This window comes from Colossoma macropomum, unplaced genomic scaffold (assembly GCF_904425465.1).
Source record: "Colossoma macropomum unplaced genomic scaffold, Colossoma_macropomum, whole genome shotgun sequence".
NCBI lineage: Eukaryota > Metazoa > Chordata > Actinopteri > Characiformes > Serrasalmidae > Colossoma > Colossoma macropomum.
In genome coordinates, this window is record NW_023494792.1 from 60,042,532 (window position 1) to 60,064,143 (window position 21,612).

Here is a 21,612-nt window from a genome sequence, read left to right on the forward strand (position 1 = left end):
TGTTAAATGAACACTCTTTTAAAAAGACGATTCATCACGGGTTCTGTTTAGAACCATGTGTTCCACTTCATGCTTTAATGGTTCTTTGCATGGTGGAGTGGTTCTTCAGATTGATGGAGACGGGAAATGTGCTGTAAAAGGTTCTATAGAGCACCAGAAAGGGTTCTGCTATTGTTGCATGCTGGACAGAATAAGAGAACCCTTTTTGGTGCTGTATAGAACCGCATACAACAGTCTGAAGATCCATTTCACCATGGAACGAACCATTCAAGCACGAAGTGGTTCTGTATAGAACTCATGGATCTAAACAGAACCGTCTTTGTTGAGAGCGCAGTCCGCGCGCTCCTGAATCTGACGCCTTTCGGTGCCTCAAAGAGCGACACGCAAAGCGAGCGTGACGCACCAACTGACCCTCACGCGCATTTCCATAAAGCCCTCGCGGGACTGTGTATATAAGGTATCGGGTCTGTGAGTAAGCTCAGCGCGAGCCGGCAGCCTTCATCGCCCCCGCCCTCCTCCTCCTCACCGCGCCCTGAACGCTCTGCGTAACCGAGTCCCCGCGTCCCCGCGAGCTCCCAGCGCTTCTCCAGATGAAGACGGACAGCGCGGCGCAGAGCGCGCCCTTCACCGGCCGGAAGAGGAGCCTGATCGAGGACGCGCGCAGGGAGAGGGAGAGGGAGAGGGGGAGCAGTTCGGCCTCTCCGGGTCCCTCTCTCAGCTCGGACAACTTCGTGTTCGAGGAGGAGAAGAGCAGCAAGGTCACCATCAACCTGCTCTTCGCCCTGAAGAACGAGAAGAACGCGGGCTTCTTCAAGGCCGGCAAGGTGTTCGAGGTACTGGGACTGACCTTTAAAGGGGAATCCCACCACTTTTTCAAAATTTAGGCACTGGGATTAAAATCAGAATCAGTTTATGTTTATTTAAGATAATTTAATACATAGCATAAAGAATAGTAGCTGATAAGAAAGGAGATAAAGAGAGGTGTGAACATCTGTACATATGCAGATATGAATATTCATACATGTTGCTGTTGAAGAAATTAATCTCCAAAATGGTAACTTTACAGGAGAAGGAAAAAACCTACTGTACTTTTAATGTAAGTCAATGGAACCAGAATTTTTTCCAAGTCATTCTGGGCCGTTTCTTTTGGTCCATTCATCATGAAATTTACATACAATGTAAGGATCAACAGGCATTTTCAAATCATGTCAAAAACTGAAAAACCCTCTGGGGTTCTTTACTAAAGAAAATGGTTCTATGTGGAACCATGAACACTCAAAGAACCTGTGCCATGATTAATAGGTTCTTTGCATCATGAAAGAGTTCTTCAGATAGATGGAGAATGTGCCACATATGATTCTATGCAGAACCCTTCTGAAAAGGGTTCTATATAGCACCAAAAAGGGTTCTACTATTGTTACGATGTCAAGCGTGATACAACAGAAGAACCCTTATTGGTGCTACTTAAACTATTATTCTGTATACCTTCTTAAAAAGGAGCGTTCTTCAAGGGTTTTTACAGAAAGAAAATTGTTCTACAGTAGAAGTATGAACTCTCAAAGAACCTTCTGCATGACGGAGAATGTGCTGTAGATGGTTCTATATAGAACTCATTTGAAAAGGTTCTCTATAGCACCAAAAAGAGTTCTTTTATTGTATCAAGCCTGACATCATAACAATGGCCGTTGCATGAATAAATGGTTCTTTGCATGGTGAATGTGTTCTTCAGATTGATGGAGAATGTGCTGTAGTTGGTTCTATACAGCACCCAAAAGGGTTCCACTATTGTTACAAGCCAAAGAATTTGGAACCATTTATTTCCAAGAATTTAGAGCCTATTTGGAACCATTTATTAACAGAAAAGAGCCCTTTAACCATGTAAAGAACCGTTTAAGCTGCGAGTTATGGTTTGATATAACCATTACTTTCATAAATAAAACCTTGAAAACCTCATTTTTAAAGGGTGATATTTAAAAGTTGTTCTAAAGCTGATTTTTAATCATAAAATCAGCTTCTGAAAAGCTAAAAATAGTTTATTTTATAAAAATGGCTTCAAAATCACTGCCCCAAATCAACACTGATCCAAATGGCTCAGTTCTACTTCCACTATTGTTCCGATGTCAAGCTTGATACAACAGAAGAACCCTTATTGGTGCTACTTAAAATACTATTCTATATACCCTCTTAAAAAGGAAGGTCCTTCAAGGGTTCTTAAGGAAAGAAAATGGTTCTACATTAGAACTATGAACACTCAAAAACCTTTTCTTCATGATAAAAATGTTCTTCACGTTGATGGAGAATGTGCTGTAGACGGTTCTATTTAAAACCCAAAAAGGGTTCTTCTGTTGTATCAAGCATGACATTGTAACAATAGCAGAACCATTTTTGGTGCTACATAGTACCCTTTTCAAAAAGGTTCTATATAGAAACAGCACATTCTGTATGGATGTCCTCCAAAGAATCCTTTAATCATGCAAAAGGTTCATGTGTGGTCATGGTTAGCTATATAGAAGAACTTACTAAAGAACCCTTGAAGAACCGTCATTTTTAGGGTGTGTACAGAATATTACAGAATATATGAGCATTGTAAAAATGAATGTGTGCAGTTTTGCAAATCGCTGTTGTTGGAACAAAACCTTGTATCTCCATTTTTGTTGTTTTTCAGTTTTTTACATAATTTGAAAAAGCCTGTTGCCCTTTATATTGTGTTTAAATTTTATGATGAACTGACCTAAAGAAACAGCCCAAACGTACTTGGAAAAACGTCTGGTTCCATTGACTTACATTAAAAGTACAGTAGGTTTTTTCCTTCTCCTGTAAAGTTTCCATTTTGGAGATACAAGGTTTTCTTCTGACAGCAGCAAAATATAGTTACATAGTTAGTTGAGTAATACTGTGATACAGTAAGGAGGAGATGTGAGGTCAGAGTGGTTTGGTGCGAACCAGAACCAGTGGTGATGGGAACCAGACGTCTGAAGAGTTTAATGCCTCTAAATGCTCCCTCATGGAAAACTGTTCAGATTTGCCACCATGTTAACATTATCATCACGTATAATAACTCACGTGCAGCTTCACTAGGGCTGAATGATTCGGGCAAAATATCTAATTGCGATTTTTCTAACCAGTATTGTGATTATGATTTAAACTGTAATTGTTTTCTATAAATCAAGGTCAATGCATTTTTTACCATTTCCACCTATTCAGGCTTCCAATGGGTCCAACTCTTCTACAAGCAGTTCATAAGCTGTTTTATTAGGCTAAATTTTCCCACTTAAAACTTGTTGATAATGCAGACTATAATTAAAATTGCAGCTCTTGCAATTTACTTTTACAAACTGCAATTTTGATATAAAAATGATTAATCTTTTAGCCCTAAGCTTCACTGATGGTTTTGGCACCCTTGGTCCCCCCCTGGTTCCTATCACCACCACTGAGTCTCTACAATCAACCATTTCACACCTAACCACTCTGAATGACTCTGTTTACATCACAATGATTAAATTATTGAGAATTTAAAAAATTTCCCTTCATGGGCATCATAGAGGTCTTTCCATAGAGGCCAACCATTTCACACCAAGCCACTCTGAATGACTCTGTTTACATCTCAACCACTGAATTTTGCAGAAATTTTGAAAAATTAGTGGAGGTCCCCTTTTAATAGACTGGGAAAGACAAAGTGTTCAGACTGAGTTTGTGAGAAATCTGAAATTAAAGCAGGTTAGTATTTACTTCCCTCTTTTTCTCTGTGATTTAGACATTCGAAGCCAAGCTCCTTCATCTGGAGAGCCGACCAGGCAGGAGGTCCAAAAACAGCCTGTCGGACGACCTGGAGTTCTTCATGAAGTGTGAAGTTCACAGCTCTGATATCGACATCTTCATCAACTCTTTAAAACGAGTGGCGGACGACGTGAGGATAGCGCAGGACGAGAAGGGTACGTATAATAATAATAAGTTATCCTTTATTAATCCCACATTAATTCTCCTCCGCATTTAACCCATCCGTGCAGTGAAACACCAACATACACACTAGGGGCTATGAGCACACTTGCCCACAGTGGTGGGCAGCCCTATCCACAGAGCAGTTGGGGGTTAGGTGTCTTGCTCAAGGGCACTTCAGTCACGTACTGTCAGCTCAGGGGATCAAGCCGGCGACCTTCCGGTCATAAGGCTGGTTCCCTAACCTCCAGCCCATGACTGCCCTTAAGGCCCATCGCTCTCTGTGGCAGGATATAAATACACCATCATTAAAACCCAGCTGACACACGGTCACTGTCCAGCAAAACCAGTGTCCACAAAATAGTGACTTCACTTTTCTGTTGGTCTATTTATCATGAAACGTTGACACAATGTTGTGATCAAATGATGCAAAAATAAATAAATAAATAAATATGGTTCTTCAAGGGTTCCTTAGTTAAGAAAATGGTTCTATATAGAAACATGAACACTCAAAGAACTATTTACATGATCCTATGGTTCTCTGCATCATGAAAGTGTTCTTCAGATTGATGGAGAATGTGCATGAATGTGCTGTAGGTGGTTCTATATAGAACCTATTTGAAAATGGTCGAATTTACTTAAAAAAATTGAGGAAACTGGTTGCCTTAAAAAAGTAAGTAATATGTCATGAAAACTCGAGTTAGAATAATCATTTTTGTGTTAGGCTAACATGAACACACGTTTGTGCTACTCATAAATTCTAATTATTTTAACTTAACGTCTTGAAACTGCAATTTAACTATATGTTTCATTAGACAACTGACAACTTTTTTTTCTAATTAAGTGATACTGACCACTAAACACCAAAGGGTTAACCTTTACTGTGAACATGGTCACTGACCAACACAAACGCCCACTCATCAGCAAAGAGAACGATAACCTTCACTCTTAGCCAAGAACACAATGTCAGGGAGCTGAGTAAAGCATATATATAAAAAAAAACATAGGCCTGAGGAAAGGCAGCCTGGGTGGAATGAAAGCACACTGACGGTGAGTAAAACGAATAGAAAGAAACTCTCAGTATGCAAATAGATGGAGCCAGGAGCCAATGGGAAAGAAATATACGTTTTATCCAACAAGATCGTGTCAACAAAACAAACGTAACTGTATTTTACAGCTTAATTAGCTTCACTCAGTTTCACACATTCGTTCCGCAACTTTAATGAGAAAGAAACGATTAAAACCAACAGAAATGTCGTCATTTTTTTAATGTGGGGTTTCAAAGTTGTCATAGCAACAGACTAAACTAAATAGCAATAAGTTAATTTAACTCAAAAATTCCATTCGAGTGTACAAAATCATCAAAAAAGTTCCGTTAACTTAAAATAGTTGAGCAACGTGTGGCATATACTGAGTTTTATGCACAACTGACTTAATTTGTTTGAGTTAAAACAAAATGCGGGATTACTGTGTAACAATAGGAGAACCCTTTGGGTGCCATATAGAACCCTTTTCAAAAAGGTTCTTTATAGAACCGTCTATAGCACATTCTCCATCAGTCTGAAGAACGCTTTCATAATGCAAAGAACCCTTTAATCATGCAAAGGGTTCTTCGAGTTCTTCACTAAAGAACGCTTGATGAACAATCTTTTTAAAGAAGGTGTATATTCTTAAAAAAGATGGTTCTTCGAGGGTTCTTTAGTTAAGACAATGGTTCTATATAGAACCATAGAACCATTTTCATGCTTAAATAGTTCTTTACGTGGTTAAATGGTTCTTCGGATTGATAGAACCAAAATGGCTTCTTTTTTCATTTTTTATTAAGAGATTTTCTCCCTGCTTTAGTTCCGTGGTTTCCACGAAAGATCAGTGACCTGGACAAATGCAACCACCTGATTACCAAGTATGACCCTGATCTGGACCAAGATCATCCAGTAAGTATCCAAAAGTCAGTCGAATCACTAGGCTGCTAATTAAAGAGCTCATATCTGACATTTTCCTTGCATTTTATTTTTTCCCCTTTGGTCAACTTTATGATGTTTTTGGGTTTTATGTACCAAAACATTCATAATTAATTTCTGCATGACTATTTTCCAACCTTTCTTTATCTCTTACAATTAAAGAGCCTGTTTTTGTTATTGTGCCATAAAGACTGCTATATGTAAATGAGCTCTGTTCTGATTGGCTGTGCTCTAATGTGCCTTATTCAGATAGCAGCCCAGGCTAGAACACTCCTTATAACTTCAGTGTGAGTGGGCGGGGCTAAACTGCAGTAGGCCAAACAGGGGGATATATGTAAATTATTTGGTTCTGACATCACAGAAATGATGAGTTCGAAAGAGGCTGTTTTTGTAGCTTAGTTTCCACATATGGACTGTATGGACTGAAGAGTGAATGGTATGTTTTAAAAATGTTAATAATGTTTAAATAACACGCCAAGCTTTTATATTCCAAAAAGTGAGGAAACTTGTTTTTTGGTGATATGAGCCCTTTAAAGTGATGAGAACAAAGGAAATCATAACAAAGAACGCTTTCAATTCACTGTAGGGCTTCAGTGATCCTGAATACAGAAAGAGAAGAGCTCAAATCTCTGAACTGGCTTTCAACTTCAAACAGTAAGTAGACTAAACTGTGATATGTTACAGCTGTTACATTAAAGGAGAACTCCACCATTTTTTCCAAAATTGTGGAGATGTAAACAGAGTGATTCAGAGTGGTTTGGGGTGAAATGGTTCAGATTTCTTTACAGTGGTGGTGATAGGAACCAGGGGTCGCCATGACTACAACACAGATATAGACATTTTATTTACGATCCAAAACCACCAGTGAACCTACACAAGCTTTATATTGAATAGAATAGAATAGAATTGAATAGAATAGAATAGAATAAAATATTGCTGTTGTCGGAAGAAAACCTCATAGCTCCATTTTTGACGTTTTTCAGTTTTTGGCATAATTTGAAAAAGCCTGTTGCCCTTTATATTGTGTGTAAATTTCATGACAAATGAAAACGGCCCAAAATGACCAAAAGACCAAAAGAAACGGCCCAAAATGACTTGGAAAAAATTCTGGTTCCATTAACTTACATTAAAAGTAAAGTAGGTTTTTTCCTTCTCCTGTAAAGTTACCATTTTGGAGATACAAGGTTTTCTCTTGACAACAGCGATATGTTAATAATAGTAAAACAGTGTAAAATCTGAAAATGGTGACTATATTGCCTTAAAATGTCCTGCAGTGGTTTTTAAAAATATGTTTTAGCTAAAAACACACAAATTTCTCACAAAATTCTCAAAAACATTGCCTCGACATTAGACAGTGTATTCATAACCATTTCATGTAATAACTTTTTGTAAAGGAGCTTTGAGAAGCAATAAACTCTTTAGACGTCTGGTTCCTATCACCATTTTTCAGAATTGTTGAGATGTAAACAGAGTGATTCAGAGTGGTTTGGAGTGAAATGGCTGAGATTTCCTTACAGTGGTGGTGATAGGAATCAGGGGTCGCCATGTCTACAACACAAATATAGCCATTTTATTGATTATCCAAAACCACCAGTGAACCTACATGTTTCCTCTTTTTATATGGAATGTGGATTATAGTAAAATAGTGTTAAATCTGAAAAAATAAGGGGGACTTTTCTGCCCCACAACACCTTTCAACAAACTCTCCACCATAAATGTTTCGTAAAAACATGTTTTAGGCCAAAATCTTCCCAAAACTATCATAAAACAGTGTCTCAGACATCCACATATTCACAACCACTTCATGTAGTAACTTTCAGTGAGGGAGCTTTTAGAGGTGGACATCTGGTTCCTATCACCACCACTGTGAACAGTTCTGACTTGGTAAGTTTCTCTTGAACAGAGTGTTTCACACCAAACCACTCTGGATAACATATTCAGATTTCATTACATACAAATTTTGAAAAATTGGTGGCTTTCTCCTTTAAAACAGGAGAAAAAGGAACAGTACAGTGTGTGTTTTTAAAAAATACGTCCTTCCATTTCTTGCAGTGGTGACCCGCTACCGTACGTTGAGTACACTCCAGAAGAGGTTGCCACTTGGTAGGTTAACTACAGCAAACATATGACTTTAGGTTCTATAACATGACAATGGGAAACAAAGGCATCGCGGCCGAGTGTGAATGCAGTGTTTCATGATTTGGCAGGATGGAAGTGTACAGGACTCTGACTGCTATCTACCCAAGTCACGCGTGCAGGCAGTTCCTGGAGGGCCTGCAGCAGCTGGAGAGGGAATGCGGCTATGGAGAGGACAAAATCCCTCAGCTCAGAGACGTGTCAGCTTTCCTGAAAGGTAATATCCACAAACCAAGCCCTGCAGAAGCACAATGACTGAGAAATTCCTTAAAAAATGCTCTTACAGCAATGAAACAAGATCATGCTGTACATTTTTTAAACTAAAAGTCCATTAGTTTAGTCTATTTTGTCAGGGACCATGGATAAAATACATTAGTCTCAATAGAAGAGATGCTTTGCAACATCTAGGTGAAACCTGTAAAGAACCCATTTCAATGACAAAAACAATTTTTGTGGCTTTTTATAACTTTAGCTTTGCTAAATCGAATCATATCGTTCCCATATATAGTTCATATAATCCAAATATGGAAGTTAGCTGAAAAATCAGCCCACTGTTTTTGTGCTGTTACGAAAACCCACACATTTACGTTTATACTGCTAATACAGAGTGCAGCAGTTTAGCCCCGCCCACTCATGCTGAAGTTGTAAGAAGTGTTTCAGCCCAGACTGCTTTTACACAGGGTGGCCAATCAGAACGGAGCTCATTTACTTATTTCACTCTTGAAGGCATGGTAACAAAAATGGCCTGTTTTATTCCAAGAGCTGAAAAGAGGACGAAAAATAGTGAAATTAATTATAACTACACAAAAATCATATGTCAATAAATTAAATACGATTTAGGATATGGGTCCTTTAATTAATATGTTTACATTATGTGAAATTTCTTTAAACTTTTACTTCACACTCACACGTCTCATCTACAAACAGTTCTTTAAAGCTACAGTGAGATAATTTTACTCAATAAAATGACTTAAAACAAGTAAATAATGTCTAGAAATAAGCTAAATAAGCGCACAACCATCTCAAAATACAACGTTAGATAGATCTTACATAGTGCAGCTTTAAAGAACCATCCAGTGAAAGTGTCTTGAAGGAGCCAAAAGTGGTTCTGTGCTCCAAAGAACCTTTTTTTGGCACCTTTATTTTTAAGAATGAATGAAAAAGTTGCATGTACCAGTTGGGTGGTGTCTGACTGGATTATGCATCAGTTTAATCCATGGTTCTGACTGGGTTTACAGATAGAACGGGCTTTCAGTTGCGTCCAGTGGCCGGGCTGCTGTCTGCGCGCGACTTCTTGGCGAGCCTGGCGTTCCGAGTGTTCCAGTGCACCCAGTACATTCGCCATTCCTCAGCCCCCATGCACTCGCCTGAGCCGTACGTGTCCTTACAGACCTCACAGAGATTGTATCATCCATTAAAAAGGAACGTGGTTTGATCATGTTATGCTTGTTGGATTGTGTTTTTAACAGAGACTGCTGTCATGAACTGCTCGGTCACATCCCCATGCTCACAGACAGGGAGTTCGCTCAGTTCTCGCAGGTACACTTGGCTTGGTTCACGTTGTACTGCTTAACAGCTTATTACACAGTTATAATGTAGTAATTACATACACAAATTCCAATAATTTGTTTAGTAATTTTAGACATTAACCCCTTAAAAAGGTTTTGTTATACACTTCTATAACCTAAGAATAGCTCCATTAATTTGCATTGAAGTCCCTGTAGTTACTGAATAAAAAGCCTTTGTCTGAAATAAACCTGGACTGTTAAGAGGTTGAAGGAGAACTCCACCAAATTTTCTAAATTTCAGCATAATTCATAATCAGAGTCATTCAGAGTGGTTTGGTGTGAAATGGTTCAGATGTCTTTACAGTGGTGGTGATAGGAACCAGGGGTCTCCATGACTACAACACAAATATAGACATTTTATTTACTATCCTGAACCACCAGTGAACCTACACGAGTCTTCTGAGTTTATATGGAATGTTGATGATGGTGAAATAGTGAAAAAGTAAGTTTTATTTTTTAAGGACTATTTTGCCTCATGCATGTATCTCTCTGCCAAGAATGAATAAAAAGGATGATTTATGCTAAAACCTCCTTAAAACAAACATAAAACAGTGTCTCAGTCATCAGGCAGTGAATTCATAAGCAGTTCATGTAATAACTTTCTGTGAGGGAGCTTTTAGAGGTGGACGTCTGGTTCCTATCAGCACCACTGTGAACAATTCTGACTCAGTAAGTTTCTCTAGAATGAAGCGTTTCACACCAAACCACTCTGAACGACTGTTTACATCTTAACCATTTAATTACGCAGAAATGTGGAAAAATCATTGGAATTCCCCTTTAAACACTTGAACACCATATTTCATTTCGTAGGAGATCGGGCTCGCCTCTCTTGGAGCATCTGATGAAGATATTGAGAAGCTGTCCACAGTAAGCAGCTTAATTTTTGAACCAGCGGCTCTCAGAGAGCTGAATGGCCACATAAATCAGTCTTTGCTGACCTCTAGTGTTGTCTTTGGTGAATTACATTCATAATTTGTCAGCCTTTTCCTTCATTCCTTTTTTCCTGCTTTAATTAGTGCAAATAAATGAAAATTTTAAAGTGTATAGACGTCCTTATTTCTTTTATTAACACTGCATGAATAATGAGGTGTAGGAGTGGTTAGTATAGAAATGTTCTGCAAGAAACTACTGATCTGTAAACGCTCACCTTTACCTAAAGGGGAACTCATTTCAAGTGCAAATGGAACGGCATGCGTCACCTAATGAGAGTGTCTGTATCTTCTGTTACAGCTGTACTGGTTCACTGTTGAGTTTGGGCTGTGCAAGCAGAACGGGACAGTGAAGGCCTACGGTGCTGGCCTGTTGTCCTCTTACGGAGAACTTTTGGTGAGACAACCTTCAATTTCATGAGGCCCAATTCCATTTCTTTTATTACCCCTACCCCTTGTTTTCGAGTGTCACTTTACCCCTTGGAACAATGGTTAAAATCTTGCCCTGTTAAATGGAACAACCCTCAAATAAAAAGAGCATCACTTCATTAACAGCTACCAGCGCTGCTCTGTAGGCGACTCTGCCAGTCTGCAGTGACAGCAGAGGAGGGTAAAGTTCAGCTCCTCACTGCTGGGCTTTAGTTACATTTAGGGCATCATATGCCTTCAAAGAGGGGAGCAATTATTTATTATCACCCACCTCTAATTCTTCGGTGATATGAAGCTAAAGTCAAGTGTTCGCCAGCTTCTTGTTACATTTTCACAATAATGTCTAGAAATAAGCGAAATAATCTTATTATAAGTGCACAACCATCTCAAAATAAAACATATTAGATAGATCAACTAGATTTAAGATCATTTCACTTGACAAGATATTGTTTTTTGTAGTGTGGTGGTCTTCAAACTTGCATACAACTGTACATAGTACCAGTCAAAAGTTTGGACATTCTCACTCATAGAAGGATTTTCTTTATTTTCTAATAATGATGAAGACCTCAAAACTACGAAATAACACACAAGGAATGACAAGGTGACTCTCAGCAGCATATTTTAAAGTTGTTTTTTTTTTTGACAAATTTTTTAAATCATTTTAACAAAATCTTACATAGTGCAGCTTTAAAGAACCATCCACTGAAAGTTTCTTGAAGGAACCAAAACTGGTTCTGTGCTCCAAAGAACCCTTTTTGGTGAATTTATTTCTAAAAATGAATGAAAAATTTGCATGTGTCAGTTGGGTGGTTGGTATAGTGGTTGGTAACACCTCTGCCTTCTATGCTGTAGACTGGGGTTCAATCCCTGCCCAGGCAAGCACCCTACAGTATACCAATAAGAGTCCTTGGGCAAGACTCCTAACACTACCTTCGCCTACCTGTGTAAAATGTTGTTTGAATTTTCCTGTTCCACTTTAAATGGGTGGAATTCAAGGTGGGACAGGAAACTTAGCCAGCTACTGAGCATACTACTAATGATATTTTGTGCTTGTTATGAAGAAAAGGACCATAAACATTGTGATGCCATTAAACTAACATAATACAATGGCTATTATATTTTTTTTTTAATGGAGAAAATACATTTGTGGGTTTCTTTGGTCTCTTGTTCAGCTGTCTTGCCAGTTTTTCCTTTCTTCTCATAACACTCTGTTTGGAGTGTCTCTGAAAAACCTCCGTTTGTCCCTACTTCCCTCTATCTCAACAACAATCGGACACCCTATTTCTAGAGGTGAAAGTGCAAAACAGAGGGGTAGGGCTAAGAGGTAGGGCCGAGGGATGAAATGGGACTGGGCCTTAGTATCTACATATTACACAAGGGGAATTCCACTGAATTTTAAAAAAAACATTCTACACAATTCAGTTGTTGAGATGTATACAGGGTCATTCAGAGTGGTTTGGTGAGAAATGGCTGATTGTAGAGACTCAGATGTCTTTACAGTGGTGGTGATAGGAACCAGGGGTCGCCATGACTACGAAACAAATATAGCCATTTTATTTACTATCCAAAACCACCAGTGAGCCTACACGAGTCTTCTGAGTTTATATGGAATGATGATGGTGAACCTCTAAGCCGTGAATGGATTAAAAAAATATATATTTTATTCCAAAATCTTCTTAAAACTATCATAAAACAATGTCTCAGGCAACAGGCAGTGTGTTTATAACCATATCATGTAGTAACTTTCTGTGAGGGAGCTTTTAGAGGTGGACGTCTGGTTCCTAGCACCACCACTGTGAACAGTTCTGACTCTGCAAGTTTCTCTACAATAAACCATTTCAAATCAAACCACTCTGAATGTTTACATCTTAGCCATTTGATTACGCAGAAAATTGGAAAAATGGATGGATTTCCCCTTCAGTATATATTATTATACAATTTTGCCATATATGTTTGGAAGGCCTACATTGCTTATCAACCAGGCAGTAAACTCAGCCCTCTGTGACACCAGAGGCTCATGAAGCCTGTCTGTGTAAAAAGCAATGGATCTAGTGTGACAGCCGTGATTCATGGCATCCTAGTAATGCCCCAGACCCAAAACACTTCACACATAGTTGGTTAATGGTGCAAGAAGTATGTGTCTTGGCATAAACAATAATAGACGAGCTTAAATTTTAATCTTGATCTAGTCTCTAAAGACTTTGCGCTGGCTTCAAATTCACGCAACCATGGTGTGTCCTCTGTTCTAGTACGCTCTCTCCAATGAACCTGAATACAAACCATTCAACCCTGCCGAGACGGCGGTCCAGCCATACCAGGATCAGACATTCCAGCCCGTGTACTTTGTGTCCCAGAGCTTCGAGGACGCCAAAAACAAGATGAGGTGAGAGTTCAGAACAGTTTGAGGGAACAAGAGGTTTGTATATAGGAGTATATATGGAGTATGAACATAACTGCAGTGCCACTCAAAAGTTTGGACACACCTGATTTAATGTGCATTCTTCACAATCGTAAACATACTGAAATAAATCTAAACGGTATTCGGGGGAGTCCCATGTTGGCATTGGCAATTTGCTACAGCGCCACCTTGAGGCAAACCAGTGCTACATCACTAGTTGATTAACGATGCATTTGTATTTTACCATAACAGTGTAAGTTTATTTTCAGGGACCCCCAGAGTTTTGATTTTGAGACATTCAGGGGGTCCAAGAGGTTAATTAGGAAGTTTAGGACCGCCCAGAACCCCCTGTATTTCGCATCTTCTCAAGAATAGTTTTCTCCAGCCAATATGGTCTCAGCTTATGTGTCTCTTCAAGATCTTCTTCAAGAAGGTTCTAATAAAAAAAGACGAAGAAAGTCCTGCTATAAGTAAACATGTCCAAACTTTTGACTGGTACTATGTACAGTTGTATGCAAAAGTTTGAAGACCACCGGTCTTGATTTTCCTCTACAGGGGACAATTCTTTTCATTGATGGAGATTGTGCTGTGGTTGGTTCTATAAAGAACCTTTTTTTTAAAAGGGTTCTTCTGTTGTTACAAGCATAACATTAGCCACGTTTACATGCAGCCTGATAATCCGTTAATAATCCAACTAATAGCTCAATTGCAATAGAACACGTCCATGTAAACACCTCAATCGGAATAGACTAGTCCGATTGAGGCCATTCGGAATACAATTTCTATCCGATTGAACGAGGTGGGTAAACTTCTAAATAATCCGTTAAATAGAAGAATAATAGCCATGTAAACGCCTGAATCCGATTACATTCCAAGCGGAACGTGTAAGTATGTTCTGCGCATGTGCGTCGCGTCATGGCGAAAGTTTATACCGTTCAACATGGCGGAGCAGAAACTGGTCTGCAGAGGAGACGAAGTTTATGCTCTGATCTTTAAAAGGCGGCGGTGGGACGGACGTCCAGCTTATGTGTCTCAGAACACGACGTCTTCCTCTCGGCCTTCTTTAATAAGGACATGTGAGGTACGTTTACCTGAGTCTGACATCATTTTAAAGCAATTAAAACACGAGCGCGCCAACTGGAAACTCATCTCACGCGGACTGGACCTCACGTGATGTTCGCTGTCATGGTAACGTTTACTCTAAACGCTACTCCACGCATGCGCGTCATTTTGCATCGGATTACTTGTAGTGAGCGTGTAAACGAAGATTTTCCATCAAATCGTTGAATAGAGTGTGCATATAAACACCTCAGTCTGAATCTGTAATAGGATTGTATTCAATCGGATTGGCAAAAATCTTTGCATGTAAACATAGCCATTGTAACAATAGAAGAACTCTTTTTAAAAAAGGTTGTTTGTAGAACCATCTACAGCACAGTCTCCATCAGTCTGAAGAACAATTAAATGCAAAGAACCCTTTCATTATAGAAAGGGTTCTTTGAATGCTCGTGGTTCTATATATAACCATTTTCTCTGCTAAAGAACCCTTGAAGAACCATCATTTCAAGAGTGTATTGTAGCTTTAGCAGAAACTTATTTTCAGCACTAAATGAAAACTAGTCTGTGTTATTTAACATTAACTCAGCGTTAAAAAGTATTTTATTATAAACAACCAATGTTACAATGCAGTAATAAATCACTCCTGTCGGAAGAAAACCTCAGCTCCATTTTTGACAAAATCTGAAAACGCCTGTTGATCTTTACATTGTGTGTAAATTTCATGATGAATGGACCAGAAGAAACGGCCCAAAATTACTTGGAAAAATGTCTGGTTCCATTGACTTGCATTGAAAGTAAAGTATGTTTTTTCCTTCTCCTGTAAAGTTACCATTTTGAAGATACGAGGTTTTATTCCGACAACAGCGAAATGTAACTACAAAGTTTTGATAGTTCTATACTGTCCTGATCATTGCTACAGTAATGCTACAGTAATCCATGAAGAGCTCTTATTTAGGTGTTTTTGAATGTTTTCCTAATGCACAAAGCCAAAGTCAGCTGCTTTCGTAAGTGAAACGAACACGAATAGTGTTAAGGTTTTGAGCAGCGTTTACTCGTCTGTGAGATACGCTGATTATTGAGTGTAGCATCATATTGCATCATATCAACTGGTTGGTAACTGCCCCAATGGCAGATTTTCCCCATTCACACAAAGTAGCAGAACGTTTCTGTGGTGACTGCTTCATTGATGATGGCTGACTGTCTCACTTCGTTTAACTGGGGAGGAAAAACCCTGATAGTGAGCATATGTTGGTCTGCTAGCTTGATAAGGTCGGCACCCCGCTGTCTGTTTGCCACTGCAAGTCCACCCTCGGACCACCCAGATTACTGTCCTGCATACAAGCTCTAACTAGGTTTTAATCTCCTCATTTTTTTTTTAAATGCACACAGACTTTTATTTTGGAAAATAAGACAAGTACTACAAACAACCGAGAGAAAAAATAATATAAATGTCCTTATATAAAATGATTTTATAGAAAATGTTGCTGACACTGTGCTGGATTAAAATTATTTACTTAACTAATTTACAAAGAATAACTAAAGAAAGGAAGGAAAAATAAGAAAATTGGACTGTGAGTGGACAATAAGCAATGATAAGTGGAATTTTGTCTAATACTCCACTTTACCACCGTTGGGCCGCCCAGAAAACGCTGAGCAAAACACATGATCAGAACAGACAGATAGGGAATGTAATCAGATACAGGCGTTTACATGGATATTATTCTTCTATTTAACGGATTATTTACAGGATTACCCACCTCGATCAATCAGATAGAAACTGTATTCCGAATGGCCTCAATCTAGACTATTCCAATTGAGGTGTTTACACGGATGTATTCTATTCTGATTGAGCTATTCAGATTATTAACAGATTATCAGGCTGCATGTAAACGTGGCTAATGAACAGTAATGTAGCCCATGACAATCTTTTTTTAATTTGAAAGGAAAACTTGCTTTGTGTATTTGTAATTATGACTATTACAGAAGAGAGATTGAATATGATTGCTATTGTTGCTCTACAGGCAATATTCATCCACCATCCAGAAGCCTTTCTCCATCAGATATGACCCTTACACCTGCTGCATGGAGGTCCTGGATAACCCCTGCAAGATCCAGAACGTTCTGGGCCAGATGAGGGAAGAACTGAAGATTCTACACAGTGCATTAGAGAGACTGGGCCAATGCTGAGCCTTGATGGATGATTTATCACAATGAACATCACACAGACATTCAGAAAATCTATATGTAGAATGTATATATATAGAGAGATTTACATGATGGGTATTCTTCTTCAGTACAGCTCTAAATATGTCTGTGTCAGCAAGCTGCAATGAACAGAAATGCGCCCAAATAAATATTTATTTTGACTATTCAACTGATATCCAGCTTTCTTGTGTACGGAGTTTTATTTGGTTGTCTACGAGAAAATGTTCAAGAAAAGTTTGGGAGTCTGTAACTGCGTACTCGAGTTATACCGTGCCTTTTATTTGAGGTGGCTCCATTTTATAAAATCTAGAAAGTACATTTTCCATAATAATTTCTGTTCTTTTATAATAAACTGACAACCTGGCCATGTTTTGACCACCTAAACATTTCGCTGTTGTCAGAAACAAAGCCTTGTATATCCAAAATGGTAATTTTACAGGAGAAGGAAAAATACACTCTACTTTTAGTGCAAGTCAAAGAAACCAGACTTTTTTCCAAGTAATTTTGGGTTATTTCTGTTGGTCCATTCATCATGAAAATTGCAAAGGACAACGGGTACTTTCAAATTATGACAAAAACTGAAAAACAACAAGATAGAAGGTTTTGTTCCGACAGCAGCGATTTACATACATAAACTGAGCTGCCAGTTTATTAGCCTTGCACAACAATCCATACACTATATGGCCAAAAGTATGTGGACACCTCTCCTAATTATGGTGTTTGGAAGCTTTAGCTACCCACATTGCTAACAGGTGTATAAAATCAAGCACATCACCATGTAATCTCCACAAACACTGGCAGCAGAATGGGTCGTACTGAAGAGCTCAGTGACTTTACATGTGGCGCTGTCATAGGATGCCACCTCTGCCACAAGTATTTTCTCAAAATTTCTGTCTTGCTAGATCTGCCTCTGTTAACTCTAAGTGCTATTATTGTGAAATGGAAGCATATTGGAGCAACAGCAGCTCAGCTTCAAAGTGGTAGACATTTAGTGATGCCGCCAAGTGCTGAAGCATGTAGGGCATAAACATCATCTATCCTCTATCCTCAAAGGTACAACAGTGGTTTTAAGGTCTGATTGTGAACCTTAAATAAGTTTTTCCAGGTGAAAAGTTTGTATTTGTACCTTTTCATAACCGAATGTTTTAAAACAGAACAGTAAAATAAAAGCCTGGAGACGAGACGGGGTGTGTGGAGTCAGTACAGCTTAGAGAATATCATTTCAGTGGATTATGGTTCAGTTATGTTCCCTGACTAAAGATACTGAGATGGAACCTTAGTGCCTTTTTTTCTGAGAATGTATCAGAGAAGAGCTTTAACAGTGTTGATTCCTTATTTAAGGCGGAAGACGGCAGCAGGACGCGCTGTGCATTTTTATTTTTTTTGTATACTACTAGGTGATCCTGAACTTCAACAATGAGATGCTCAGCATTCACGGCTCCCAGTAAATGAACAACCAGTTTATTTCACTGCTGTGGTTGACGGCAAAACCTAGGAAAACTGAACGTTCTGCTGACTGTATTGGAGGCATAATTTTCTATTGCTGCTCCACTGAAAAACATAGAATATCTGGTTTTCTGCCAGCATGGGAAGCATGACCCCAGACCCACTCTCCAGTAAAGGCTTAGGGTTAGGGTTAGTTGATTAAGTAATTAAGTAAAATGCAAATCCAGTTACCCATGGATAAGCAAAAAGAAGCTTAGGCTACCATTAATGAAATGTTATTTATTCTGAAGCAAACACATTTGAAAATGTTTTATTATTCAAAAAAAGCCAAGAAAAACGTTTTAGTGACTGTCCAAAAGCTTATAGACACTTCGTCCTCCAGCATTTCTTCTGAAATGAAGAGAACTAATATGGAGTTTGTCCTCCTTTGCTGCAGTAACAGCCTTTACTCTTCTAAGGCGGCTTTACAATAGATCAGGGGTCGGCAACTCAAATCTTACGACGAACGATTTTGTCCTTTTCAACAAAGATTAAACCACCTTGGGAGCCACAACATTTTATGTCCATTTTATTGAAGTAATGTTTTACCATCTTCGCTGTAAATATGTCTCAGTATGTGTTAATGTTCTGGTAAAGGCTAAAAAAATGTAGTATAAACAAAAAACGCAGACTAACTTCACTCTGCTTTAAGCTTTAGCTCAGCTATAGCCGCTTTTCTCGCATCTCCAGCAGGAAACTTTTCCTCAAAAGTAGAACAGTTTCTTGTAAAATGTCTTTTAACATTCGATTTTTCTCAAGGCTGAAGTTGATTCTCATTCACCAGCTTCTTGTTTGAATTTTCCGTTCCACCTTAAATGGTGCCTGAGGAGCCAGATTGTAACTGCTTCACTCCAGCATTTAAGACCATTTACTGTTAAACCTTGTTGAACGATCAGCAGAGCTTTATTTTACTGCAAAAGAGGATTATTATTATTTATCTTTACCCACAAATCTAATACTGCTGTGGAGCCGCAACAGGGCAGTAAAAGAGCTGCATGTTGCCAACCCCTGAAGTAGTTGTTGGAACATTGCTGCGAGGATCTGATTGCATTCAGCCACAAGAGCATTAGTGAGGTCAGGTACTGATAAATGCCAGTCCACTCCACTTCTGGAGCTGCACCACTCCATAAAATGCAAAATGCAAAACCGAATTCTGGGGGTCTTTATACCCCTTTAGCTGACACTTGGCTTTGTGCATGGTGACCTTATTTATTATTCAAAAATAGCCCAAAAAAACCTTTCAGTGGCTGTGGGTTAAACTGGTAGCTTCTCATGTTGTCTTAGTAGGCTGCTCGTTCAGATCAAACTAATGTGCTGAAACTACCACTAGAACAAAACAGTGCAGAGGCAGATGGTGATGACCATAGGCAGGGATGGCTCATCGTCTCATGAGACACAAGCGCCTTTGGAGGCAAAAATATCAAAATAAACAGGTCGTGTTTGTGTTTGTGCACTGGGAAAAACACAATGTACACAAACAGAATGATTACTTCTCAGTTCATGTGCAACAGCTTATTATTTCCTGCACGGTTCTATTTCGGCTCTCGTGTTTATTTATTTTAAATATGATGGCAAAGTTTGAGCTGAGTTTTTTTTTTTTCATTACATAATCAGGGGCTATTCATGCATCTAATTTCAGCACCTGCAGTGGACGGTGCCCAGTTTGAGCCTGGGGCTTTGTGGTCTGAGGCCTCTGGGCATTGGCCACACTGGCTTGGTCAGTAATTCATCTCTGCTCGAGTAATCCATCTCTTTTTCAAGGGCTCCATTTAGAATCACGAACACTCAACCATTTGCACAATTAAATGGTTCTTTGTATCTTGAAAGCTTTCTTCAGATTGACGGAGAATGTGTTATATGGTTCTGTGTAGCACCAAAAAGGGTTCTTCTATTCTATACAACCTTGACATCGTAACCATAGCAGAACCCTTGGTGCTATATAGAACCATACCACATATTTTCCATCAGTCTGAAGAACCATTTCACCATGCAAAGAACCAATCATGCAAATGGTTCTTTGAGTGTTCTTGGTTCTGTAACCACTGTCTTTATTAACGAACCCTTGAAGAACCATCACAAGTTATTTCTCACCTAAAACGATCTGCCAACAGGTTAGTTTGTCACGGTAACACTGTGAGCAGAGAAATCTTTTCATTGCTTGTGGTTCTAGCTAACATCAGCTAGAATACTTATCCTATGGTCACATCTCTGACTTCTCAAACACGTCCTAAACAAACAGTCCTTGGCAACATGCTCACGTTAATCCACTCTTAACAGATATTTCACCGTGTTTCATTAAAGTGTTCACATTTTCTTCATGACTTTCTGTGAAGTAGCATAACAAATACCCTAATTGTGGTTTCAGTATTCGAACGGCGACACCTGGAACGGTTAACTGAGTACTTGGGTACCCATTCCTGGGCACATCCCTATGTTGAACATAACCAAAACAGCCATCCAATATGAAAGAACTGCTTAGCGTTCTCATTTATACATGGTACCACAATCCTGTACAAAGCTTCACGTATCTTGTAGTTCCACGCCGAGGCAAAGTCATGATAACCTAAAGACCAAAGGAAGATGTACACAGTACTAGATATGTTCAAAAGGCTGCTGAACTTTACCCTCCTCTGCTGTCACTGCAGACTGGCAGGGTCGCCTACAGAGCAGCGCTGGTAGCTGTTAATGAAGTAATGCTCTTTTTATTTGAGGGTCCCATTTCAGAGGGAAGATTTCAACCACTACTCCTTGTAACTCAGTTCCAAGGGGCAAGGAGACTCTCGAAAACAAGGGGTAGGGGTAAAAATAAGAAATGGGATTCGGCCTAAGACTCTCAAACTGAGGTCTTGTTGAAATGTTCTGGAATTTCTTTCCACACCGTAATAAACACTGGAATAAATGAACGGTTGAATGAGTCTTCATAACGTTAGCTCACCAAGGGCCACGAAAGTTGCTCTTGATCTTTCTTCAAGGACGAATCCATGTAGCCCACATTTAGCATGATACAATCCCAACAAAGTAGCTTCCAGCATGACCGAGTGTAGCTTTAAGGAAAAGGAACGGGAGCTAATTACAAATAATTTAAGGATCACGTTTCTCCTTCTGCCTCGACGGACTGCCAAGACTCGGAGCTAGAGCAGGTCAAGGGGACCTCTTGGCACATTCCCTGTCTGTCAAGGTGCTTTTCTGATGATGGATTATCTGTGGTCACACATGCAAGGGAGTACGATCTACCACGGATCTGTTCCACTGATACTCGAGATTAGCCTGCCTAGTTACCATTCAGTTCTCTTCTGGAGTCCAAACACGAAAAGACCACCCTTCAGCACTGACCATAAAACATGGCCGTTGGGAAGGAATATCGGTTCCTTTTGTGAGGTAAAGCCATGTGTTTCCCATGTAAGCAAGGTTAAATCAGACAACTGCTGTCTTTCTGCACAGACTCTCAATGAGACTCCTGTGAGGAAGATAGAAGGAGGGGCGAGCGAGAAAGAGAGAGAGAGAGA

At 39.2% G+C, this 21,612-nt stretch overlaps 1 protein-coding gene across 1 annotated transcript; it reads left to right on the top strand.

Annotated features, from left to right (window-relative positions):
• The first annotated feature begins 175 nt into the window (after positions 1-175).
• Positions 176-16,757, top strand: th2 (tyrosine hydroxylase 2). Its single transcript, XM_036577703.1, has 12 exons — positions 176-833; positions 3,755-3,932; positions 5,782-5,870; positions 6,484-6,551; positions 7,950-8,000; positions 8,105-8,250; positions 9,272-9,407; positions 9,503-9,572; positions 10,412-10,468; positions 10,832-10,927; positions 13,209-13,342; positions 16,438-16,757. The coding sequence occupies exons 1-12, from the start codon at positions 591-593 to the stop codon at positions 16,601-16,603; spliced, it is 1,434 nt and encodes a 477-aa protein (XP_036433596.1). The 5' UTR covers positions 176-590; the 3' UTR covers positions 16,604-16,757.
• Positions 16,758-21,612: the final 4,855 nt, after the last annotated feature.